At 30.1% G+C, this 11,883-nt stretch overlaps 1 protein-coding gene across 2 annotated transcripts in view; it reads left to right on the forward strand.

The window, feature by feature from the left end:
* LOC134688277 (probable C-mannosyltransferase DPY19L3) overlaps positions 1–11,118 on the forward strand; it is a 50,863-nt gene extending 39,745 nt beyond the window's left edge. For both annotated transcript variants that reach the window (XM_063548827.1, XM_063548828.1), the window contains exons 9-17: positions 427–531; positions 931–1,004; positions 2,196–2,354; positions 2,819–2,913; positions 3,372–3,523; positions 4,244–4,300; positions 5,671–5,886; positions 6,088–6,243; positions 7,837–11,118. In XM_063548827.1, coding sequence (XP_063404897.1) covers positions 427–531; positions 931–1,004; positions 2,196–2,354; positions 2,819–2,913; positions 3,372–3,523; positions 4,244–4,300; positions 5,671–5,886; positions 6,088–6,243; positions 7,837–7,986 — 1,164 coding nt within the window. In that variant the 3' untranslated portion in view covers positions 7,987–11,118. The remainder of the gene's footprint in view (positions 1–426; positions 532–930; positions 1,005–2,195; positions 2,355–2,818; positions 2,914–3,371; positions 3,524–4,243; positions 4,301–5,670; positions 5,887–6,087; positions 6,244–7,836) is intronic.
* The last annotated feature ends 765 nt before the right edge of the window (positions 11,119–11,883 follow it).

The raw sequence follows: 11,883 nt of genomic DNA on the forward strand, positions 1-11,883 counted from the left end.
CAGAAGCTAGAAACTTAGAACACATGTGTAGTTGTCAATGAAATTTACAATGTCGTCATAGGTAAAATAGCGATAAACAGATTATCATTGGTCATCTGAACTTAATTGCTGTTCTCACTTTCGTCTTACCAGCTCATGCAAGATAATCAATCTATTTGAGCTTACCAAGGATTATCTAATATTATAGGTCCATGTTATGATAAGCAAAATTTATAATGATAAGAAATTAAATAAAAGCAACAAATTCATTTCATATAGGTTGATTTTTGCTTATAATTTATTTAGTATAGGGAATCCAATCCAAGCAGTATTTCATTTTTAACAATACAACCTATATTTATTTCAATAAAAGAAGAATGAAAGAACTTTGGTCTTTGTTTGTAGCATTTTTAAGAATCATTTTAAAGCTGTGTTTTATTTTACCAGGGGGAAGAACTCCAGCCATGCAGTATTCCATCTAGATTATTCAAAGCTGTGTTTTACTGTGTTTCAGTTTTAGTTCTTATGGTTCTTTTTAACACAGCTATAAAGGTAAGTAAATTGAAAACTATTTTGTACCTACATTCTTTTTGGACACATTTGAAATACCTGCAAAGGATGTTTTTAGTTTTATTGAAAACAAAGTAACTTGATAAATCAAATCTGTTTTTTTGTTTTCTGTTGGTTTGGTAAAAATAAGTCATTTAATCAGAAGTATATCAGGAAAATTTCAATAAATATTAAAAAGGGATTAGTTATAGTTAAGACAAATTGATATTGAAATGGTAAAAATTTATTGTTAAACTTTGTCAGAAAATAAATAATTAAGTTGATATGAGCTTCTAGTTACATTTATAAATCATTATATTTTAAGGTTTTTACATTTTTTTTAATAATGGGTATTGGTAAGTTCATCTGTTAAATTAAAAATAATAATTTTGTATTTTTCAGATACTCATAAACGTAGAAGCCGATGAACATATATTTAAGTTCATTCTCAGTAAATTTAGTATAGATCATGCCAGGTAATATAATTTAGGACTCTTGTCTATATATTTATTTTAACTCTTTCCAATCCAGGGATTATGAAGTCTATTTTTGATGTCTATTTTTCCGATGTTTATTTAACAATTTATGTCTGAAGTAATAACTAGAAACCAGCGTTTTGCATTTGCACCGATTTTTTCTTTCATTTGCGCCAATTTTATTACAGGTAAATTACAGGTGAATAGATATAAGAAGATGTGATATGAGTGCCAATGAGAGAACTCTCCATCCAAGTCATATTATTTTTCATTTATCATTATAGACCTCTTCCATTAGCCACTTGTACAAATGTAATGAATTGTCAATCACAACATCTATATAACTGTTGTCCTCTGCTCACCACTGGGAGGTGGAAGAAGGCCTACAAGATACATGTACATCTGCAGACTTTTTTCCTTGTTGACCGTATCCGTAGTTCTTTGGCATCTGTCTTTCGGACATCTGCCACATGGTTATGCTCCATCTGTGTTTTGACAATAGAATCCTTGGTAACTCTGGCTTTACACGATTTTATGGTACATTAGTAAGATATGTAATCATGTTTCAGAACACAGACCTTCCTATATGAATGGCCCTCGATGATTAAAGAATTGACTCCTCGGTCCATTTCAGTGTGCAATATGTCCATCAAGTTACAACGAAGTTCCAGAACAATATGAATCAAATTAACTTAAACATGGATAAAAAAACAATTATAACCAGATTTTACCAATGATATAGCACAGTACATGTACAAGTTTTAACTTACCTGTAAATCTAATTAGGAGCAAATATAAAATTGGCGCAAATGAAAAAATGAAATTGGCGCAAATGAAAGAATGAAAATTTTCAAAATCGGCGCAAATGTCATACGCCCCTAGAAACTGAAATGATGTAACTTGCCAGTCCCTTTTTGAACTATTCAATGTTAATAATGAGACATGGGTAAGTATCTCAATAATAAATCACACTCTGATATCTCATACTTATATCTGTATGGTGATTTTTTTAAAACAATATGTATGCATTTTTGCCCGCTTTTTAAAAACACAATTATAATAAATTCATTAAATTATTTCTGAATTATTAGTAAATGAAACAACTTATTTGACATTAAACTAATGAGAGGGACTAATGGTTTATGATAGATTGACTTAAGCCTTTGCTAACATTTTTATTCTTTTTTGCAGAGATTTTGACTCCAAGCTTTATCTATGTATTGATGCATTTGTCAGACTGCCGTTTGATACGTTTGAGAGGCTCACCAAAGGAGTAGTTTTTCCATTTTATGTAGCCACACATCTAGTTTTATTAGTTGTTCTTTTTATAGCAGTTTTACAGAATTGGAGGTGTGTTGAATTATATCATTGAAACAAATTTTGTTGTATATAGAAAAATAAACTTGAGAATGGAAATGGGGAATACGTCAAAGAAAGAAAGAGAACAACCCAACCAAAGATCAGCAGAAGTCCACCAATGGGTCTATGATGCTTTGGTATTTTCGGGTAAAATTAGAAACAGGGGTCATCTGCAAACTTGCCTCTATCAGACATGAGTTGAAAAAATGTGGTTTGAATTTTGTTTGTTTAGTTTTTATATTGTAGGATATAATGTAGCTAAAGTTAATCTTACTTGATAAAATAATTACATATTTATTACCGGTATGTGCAATGCAAGAAATTAAAAAATATAAAATTCAGTTTATAAAATATACTGCTATTCAAGGACACTCAGAACTATGATCGACCTTAATCTTCTTTTTAATGAACATTAGGCAGTTCAACTGTACACAAATGTATTGTCTCTTTTTTAGCAATAATGTACATGAAACAGAAAATATCAAAGACCATCCTGCCATAAAGAAGACACATTTACTTAGTAATAGACCTGAATTAGCATTTCATGCTGGTGAGTTTAATATACATATTGCTTATTACCCGCCTATGTTATAAATGGAAAAAATACTGATTTTTCACCTTTGCACTCTTTACTTTACCGTACCTCAACCAAATATTATGAAACTAATACACATTGATTTTTACCACCACATATAGATCAAGTTTAATTTGGGTGGTGTTTTTGTTACTGCTATCCAGATATGTCCAAAATTGTTGACATTTTAATTTCTGCACTCCAACATTACTTTGCCTCAACCAATTGTTCTGAGTTTCAGCATGCAAAAACAAATGGAAAAGTTTCAAAGAGATCAAATTGTCAGTAGGTTTGAATTGATACATTGACTCTTGCATATTTACAATCTGTGACATTTATGCACACATTCTTCTTTTATATATGCATCACTTATATATAAATTGTAAACAATTTCTTATTTGTCAGAATAAACCTATTTTTATTTTCCTGTTTAGTTTGTGGAGTATTTTTTGGTGCTTTAGCTATGTCAACATTAAGGATGAAGTATTTATGGACACCATACATGTGTATACTTGCCAGTTTTGGTGTCAGTGATCTAAAAATGTGGAAGGCTGTCCTAACTCAACTCAAAACACAAGGAACAATGGTATGTAAATTATAAAGATATAACAGTATTAAATAAAATTGAGAATGGAAATTGGGAATGTGTTAAAGAGACTACAACCCAACCAAAGAGCAGAAAACAGCTGAAGGCCACCAATGGGTCTTCAATGCAGTGTGAAAATCCCAATCACTCAAGGTGTGCTTGAGTTGATCCCTAAACACAAAGTTTATTTGGAGGGTTATGAATAAAAGATAGAGAACTTAATGTTAAGATTGTCTGTGGATTTTAAATTTCGTAAATGTTCATTGAAATATTTTGTGTGGTAGAATATCTATTTTGACATTGTAAAACTGGTTTATATGAGTAGGTGATTGTTTCGCTTATACACTGATCATGAATAAACTCATCATAGATACCAGGACTAAATTTAGTATATACGCCAGACGAGCGTATCGTCTACAAAAGACTCATCAGTGACGCTCGAATCCAAAAAAAATTAAAAAGGCCAAATAAAGTACGAAGTTGAAGAGCATTGAGGACCAAAATTCCTAAAAGTTTTGCTAAATGCACCTAAGGTAATCTAGGCCTGAGGTAAAAAAGCCTTAGTTTTTCAAAAAATTTAAAAATTTGTAAACAGTAAATTCATAAATATAACCATATCAATGACAATTCATGTCAGCACAACAAGTGCTGACTACTGGGCTTGTGAAATAAGACTTGCCATACATTTTGAGGTTAATATAAAGTACATTTTACTTTCAGGTACAGATAGTAAGACATTTTAGTACTCTGCTGACATTAGTTGCATTATTAACAGTGGTAAGTAAACATTTTGGTATCCCATTTAATATATGTGTATAATGACTGTGGGCAGACAAGGCCAAATACAGAACTGAGCAGAAAATGCAAGTTTTGCATATTATTTTTTAAACAGCTATGAATAAAGGAATTCTAACAAGAGCAAAAATGTTCAGAATGGAGAGCTCTAACTATTGTCCATTTATGTTTAAACTGTCAGATAACTTCTTACAGGAGTTATTGCTCTTAAATAAATGATTAATTTTACCTTTTTGTAATTCTTTCCCTATTGCCTTGAAAATTATGATAGATAGATAAAAACTTGTTAATAGCAAAAGTGATTAGGAAGACAACCTCTACAAATAAGTCATTAGAGTCCTTTCATGACAATGTTTATCTTATTTTTGCAGTTTTCCAAATATATCTTAAAAACTGTAGTAGATAGATAAGAACTTTATATAGCACAAGTAATCAGCAAGAAAAAATGTACAAATTACTTGTTATTGGAGTTATTGCCCTATAATATGATTTTTTTTTAACTTTTTTGCTTGTTATCTTGAAAACTATAATAGATGGAAAAAAATTAAAGTTGGAAAAATTGTCAGCCAGATTGGATTTGTTTGGATTAAGGTGGTACCCAACACTTTCACTGAAATTAATTTGGCCCGTTTAATTTTCATAAAATTTTGACAACGTATTTACTTTGACCCTTTATCCAAAATATAAAAATTTCAAAAATTTTTAACCAACCATTTTAGCAATTTAGCAGAAAAATTACACTGGTTATATAACAGTTTGACAGACACCAATTTTGATCACTGAGAAGCTTAATACTCCCTTTACAACACAATGTAATTAACTGAAATAACTAAGCCATTTACAAGACAACAAATATAACATGTGGAACGTGTATTAAAATCTATGCAAGAACACATAACAAAGTTACTAAGGATGTGACGTTACATATGGAACACCAAAGTATAGTGTTACTTTACGCGCGGTTAAAGTCATTACAATGACTTCACAGAGTTATCTCCCTGTAGTGTTAGGGACCACCTTAAGGAAACTTTTTTGTAGATAAAATCATATTTGATTTTCTGGATTTGCTTAAGTCTGAATACATTCCTATAGACAATTTGTAATTCATTGAACATTAAATGTGTGGTTCACATGCAACAAAATCCACAAACATTTGTATCCAATAAATAAGAAATTCAATGAATATACAAAATATATCTTGATCCAACTAGAAATAAGATCATGGTCATTTTTGTGTTAATTTTTCATAAAGATTGTTATGAGTTGTTGTGTGGTGAGAATGATTAACTAATGACGCATCCTGTCATAAATGTATTACTTACCTTACCATATTTATCAAAAATAATTTCCAGGCTTTACAACCAGCTTTGAAAGAATTGGAAGAATTAAAGGAGTTCTGGGATCCAGATACAGTAGCTCTGATGGAGTGGATCAACAAAGATACACCACAAGATGCTTCATTCACAGGGAGCATGCAGTTACTGGCAGGGGTAAAACTGTGTACTGGTCGACCAATCACAAACCATCCTCATTACGAAGACAAGAAACTCAGACTTAAAACCAAAGATGTAGGTTTTAAAAATATATATGTTTTTAGACTTGCCAATGCTCTTTCTTTATTGAAGAAGTAACTATTCAAATTGAGCAATTTTTTTATTTTTTTAGCACATTAAAGAAAAAAGCAGATGTGCTTCTAACTAAGCTGTTTTTCATGATTGAGTTTAGTTTAAAAAAAAAACCAACAGCTTTCCCTTTATTTTTCTTTGCAGTTAATGCAGATCTATGGAAGAAGAACACCCCAAGACATACATGAAATAATGAAGAAAAACCAAGCAAATTATATGATTTTAGAGGACAGTATCTGTCTGGCTCATACAGAAGATGGCTGTCGTTTACCAGATATAATAGACTTTGATAATGGTGTGGTAAGTTTACCCTCATATCAATTACATTATCACTTAGGGAGCTATCATTTGATTTTTATGTGTGTGTGTTGGGGGAGGGGGGAGTGACAAATAAAAAGGCAGGACAGAGATTATAACTTTATAAACTTGCAGAAAAACATTTTTCAAAAGAATATGGAAAATAAACACAAAAAAGAAGATGTGGCATGATTGTTAATGAGACAACTCTCCACAAGAGACCAAGTGACACAGAAATTAACAACAATTGGTCACTGTACGGCAAGTAATAAAATCCATTCTGCATCGTTAGCTTTATAAGGCTTCTTAATGACAAATGTAAAACAATTCAAACTAGACAAGAAAACTAACAGCCCAATTTATGTTCAAAATAAGGACAAAAACAAGTATGATATACATCAATAAACAAAAACCACTCGTGTGTTAATGAAATTTATGTCAAATGTATGAATTAGCGGGCATAGGACATTTGAGCGAAAAAGAAAAAAGCACATAGGGTCATTTGAGCGCCGACTTCATAGGACATTTGAGCGCCGGGATATTAACCTTACCTGAGTTTTCAGACAGGACATTTGAGCGAAATTTTCCCATGCTGTAGGTTTCACTTAGGCCAAGCCTGGTGGCGAAAAATCCAGAAAGTTGGACTTAGTCAACAATACAAAGAGCTTGATTCAGACATTAGTAAATGGCTTAAAGGGATTTTTGGGATAGCCTTTTTAGCTCCAGACGAAGTAGCCGACTGTTTCGTAGAAGATTTTATGGCCGTTGTACCTAACGACAAGCCTTGTATAGAATTTGCAGATTACCTGACTGATACTTATATAACAGATGAATCGTTATTTCCCCCTCATCTCTGGGCCGAAGTTCCATCCTCGTTAAAACGTACTAACAATGGGCCCGAATCATTTCATGCCCATTATAACGAGCAGTTCTATCACAGTCATCCATCAATTTATACTTTCCTTGACACTATTATCAAATTGCAATCTGTGACTTACATAAAAATTCGGAGTTTGAACATTGATGCACCGCAGAGCCGAACAGAAAAGGAGAAGGAACAGAATCTCCGGGATTTGCATTCGAAATACTGCCAGCAGGAAATTACGAGGGATTTTTATGTCAGAAGCCTGGGATATAAGTTCCAAGCCCGAACAGACTTGTAAATAATGCCGTTGCCGAGTTTTATGTTTTATGACAGTGCTTTGTTTTTAGTGCTTTGTTTACAATTAAAAGATGTTTTAATCTTTTTGTTGGTAAACTCCTGTTTTATGACTGTGCTTTGTTTTTAGTGCTTTGTTTTTTACAATTAAAATATGTTTTAATCTTTTTGTTGGTAAACTCCTCATTTAATGAACTATATTCGTAAGAAAATGTGGTATGATTGCCAATAAGACAATTCTCTATCCAAGACTTGTTTTCGCTCAAATGTCCTACGCTTATTCTTATTTTCGCTCAAATGTCCTAAAATTTAGGCGCTCAAATGTCCTATACTTTGGCGCTCAAACGTCCTTTTTTTTCCGCTCAAATGTCCTGTCAATGCGCTCAAATGTCCATTGCCGGAATTAGCATTATATTAACGTTTAATTTATACTTCAGCTTCCAGAATTGGTGAAACCTGAACCAAATCTAGTGCGTAGTAGTGTGCCAAGATTCTGCGATGTTATAAGACATGATGGATCAGATTTTACTCGTTATTTCAAAAAAGTTTTTACAAACCGAACATTTAGAGTTCATAAAGTATTGTGAAACTATTCAGTTGTAATGAATGCATAATACTTAAAGAAATTTTATTGATCTGCTTTTTTTTGTTTTTATTTATGATGTATTACATTTTTTGAAGCTTTTTATTGATTTTTGGTTATTTTTATTTTTTAAGAACAATTATAAGTTTTTTCAATACCAAAGAGAAAAGTCAATAGAAAATACGAAAATCAAATCAACAAAATTAATAAAATTCTTTTATCAATAAAATATGTCTGCTTATTGTAACCATACCACATCTCCTTATTTTATATTGCTATTTCTATAAAGTTAAACAGAAACGTTAATACCTCTTTTTTTTTTAAATTTAGTGTCTGTCATGTTTTAAGTTTAATTCTGCTAACTATCTATGTATAAACTCAATTATACGATCTTATTCTTTAAAAAGAAATTGAAAATACAACATGAATAACAAATTTTGGGGACGTACAATTCAGTTTATGCACAGATAGTAGCAAGTATTTAGCTTAATAAATAACCACCAGTTTTAAATGGAAGACTACTGTTTAAAAGAAACACATAGTGGAAGCATTGATTTATTTTTTTAGTCATTGTTCAAATTTATAGTATGTAGAAAAAAGCTTTGCTTGCCAATACTGTTTACAAAACCACCTGTGCAATATATTGCCTGTTATACTTGGAGAAGTTTAATATATAAACTTTTTCTTCTAAGTTTTGTTGCGTATGCCACATATTTAAGTCATTGTCCTTAGCTTTAACTGGTGAAATCCAAACTTAACAACTTTATTTACACAATAAATTAAAATTCCCCTCAAAGCCAATACAATTACATTGTATGTTTGTCATTTTAGTAATAAATGAAATTACTGGTTGTTAGCATGAAAACTTGATAAAACGGTAATAATAAATAAAGAATATCATGACATTCAATAGGCTATTTGCCAATTCCCGTAATTGACCCTATAATTATAGACCTTTATTTTTGTTGTCTCCCTTTATGAGGGACATTAATTTTTATTTACAATGGAGAGCTAGAAGAAAGAGCATTTACCTGTGCGTAAAACTATTAAACCTAAAGCTAGTGACTTGTTAAAAAATACATTTAGAAACAAAGGATGATTCTAAGATATAAATGTAAACAAAAACCTTTGCTCAAACTCTACTGTAAAAATAATAATTATGTTATATACTGTATAAGTTCTGAATTTTTATTTATTGTTTTAGAAAAATAGATAAAGTTATACATAGTAATAGATTTTATATGTTTGGTTATAGTTCAAAATTAAATATATTTTTGAATTTATTGAGATAAACAAACAGAACCACAAACATTTAGTGCTGACATATTTTGTTATTATTTATGAAGAAGTTTTCCTGCTTACAGTGGTACCTAACACTACAGGGAGATAACTCTGTAAAATCAACTAAACATTTTAGTTACGTTGTGTTGTAAAGGGAATATTAAGCTTCTCAATGATCAAAACTACTATATAACCAGTGTAATTTTTGATAAAATGGTTGGTTCATAATTTTTGATTTTTTTTATAATTTTGTTATAGGGCCAAAGCAAATACTTTGTCAAAATTTTATAAAAATTAAACGAGCCAAATTAATTTTAGTGAAAGTGTTGGGTACCACCTTAATCAAGTGTTTTAAATTATTTTCATTTTGGAGAGTATTGAAAACCATGAAAAATGTGCTTGCTTGATTTACATTTTGTAAATGATTTTTATTTGTATTGTAATAGATTACAGGGTAGAATGTAAAATATATATTATTTGATAGTTGCACTTGTTTGCTGTTGTTTTGTTTTGCCTGCACAAGATTCTTATCAAAGAATTGTTTTTGATACACATTTGGATTTTTGCAATGTATTGTATATTGATTTAACTTGTATAAGCTTTAAAAGCAAGACCAAATATAATCCTCTATTATTTTATCCTCTACTGTATAAAACTGATAATCTGATTAATTGTATTTTCACACCAGCAATGTTCAAATTAGTTCGAACCCTGTTATGACAATTTTATTTTCAGAAATAATGTATTGATTTCATCATATTTTGTTATGATTAAAATATTTAATCTTGCTTGTTATTTATTTGTATGAAGATTCGTAGAAAGGACAAACAAAGTCTTCTTTGAATCTTCTGTTCTGTTCTGACCCATTTTTCTGTATGAATGGTATTTTTTTTTACACATACACTGCACATGTACTGCTCACATCTGATTTTTTGACTGGAGTTAATCAATTCATAATGTTTTTTACACACACACACACATAAATATATACAGAGAGATCTGAACAAATTTAAAAGATCTGTTTCTGTTCTATATTAATAAATTGATGCCCATAACTCATTGAATATTCAAAGGTAACTACAGTTAGATTGTCCAGCTACTGAGGAAACGGTAAAGATTAAAACAGAATGTTGCACTTTATTTTCTTTTTCTGTAAATTCAAATAAATTAAAGGAAAAAAAGACTTTTATATATTTTTTCCTGTACACGTAAATAAGATTTAGTTTTTGTTGTTTTGAACAAAGCACTTATTTTGTTTTTATTATTTTTAATGATATGTTTAGTTTGTTTATTATAGATTATATTTTTGTTAAAATGAAGCTTTATTTACAGCATAAACCAGTAATGTGTTAACAAATTAGGATTTAATGGTCCTTGTCTTAATGTATCATAACAACCAATAGATACATATTTTTTTAGACTAAAAATTTCAGTAATATTTTTTAGACTGAAAATTTCAGTAAAGTATTTTTTATAAGATAAAAAATGTACATGTATGTATGTATATTAAGGCAGTTCAATGCAAATTCCCATGGATTGCATACAGATTTTAGAACTTAGATAAAATAGAAGTATTCTTTTTCCAACTTTTTTCTCACAGATTTCATTTTTTTTTTAAATTGATGATTAAAAGATGACAGTGTTTGGCTATTGCAAAAAAATCTGAGAAAAAGTGATTTTTCAACACCACACAAACAATTTTGTGACACATTTTTTTTATTTCATTTAATGATTTTGTGACACAATTCTTTTATTTCATATAATGATTTTGTGACACAATGCTTTTATTTTATTTAAATTTACACATAAGTTTGTATGGAGGAGGTTATGTTTTATCATTAAAGAATTAAAGATTTGTTGTATGTTTATTCTTTTTTACCATTTGCTTAACAGAGATAAAATTACAGACTGAAGGGCTGTATATTTGTTGAATCAAACTTTATAAATGAGCCGAAATAGTTTTATACCTTCACTAGAGTGGCGATATATGTAATCACTTGTCTGTCCCTTTAACAAATAATTCTGTTATATTTTATTCCATTCTAATTGGTAAGCAGCTTGTCTATGGAGATTTGAAATGTGTGTGGTCTTTTTGAGTCTTTTAGACACTTGCTTCCTGTTATCATATACTTGGAATTTTTCAATAAGTTGAATGAAGTTTTGTCATTCAATTCTCCAGTCCTTTTGACCTGAATGCTTTACGCTTGTATTTAGTAAGCAGTTTCACAAAAATTGGTTATAAAGTGTAAGTGCATTTTATATACTTCATATTTTACTCTGATGCATGAAATTGCATTTTTTTAAAGTCTGCATTTAACTTTTTTTTGGTCTTGGGATGAAAGTTGCAGTCTGTGAGAAATAGGTGTTACTATCTAGCAGCAGCAGTTTTTGTGTTTTGGTCTGTTTTTCAAGTATTGGTTCTTTATACGGAAAAAGATCAACTATATTTGCTGTATAGAATAATTGTAAGGTGTGCAAGTCTGTCTTGCAGGTATCATCTAGCCTTGACTCATGTTCATGGTTCATTGGTCAATGTTCAATTTTTGTGTATTGGTCTAGTTTATTGAAAAGCATAAGAAATAGGTCTACTTTTTTTTTTTTTTTTTTTTTTTTTTTCATT

This window comes from Mytilus trossulus, chromosome 10, assembly GCF_036588685.1.
Source record: "Mytilus trossulus isolate FHL-02 chromosome 10, PNRI_Mtr1.1.1.hap1, whole genome shotgun sequence".
In the NCBI taxonomy this organism is placed as follows: domain Eukaryota; kingdom Metazoa; phylum Mollusca; class Bivalvia; order Mytilida; family Mytilidae; genus Mytilus; species Mytilus trossulus.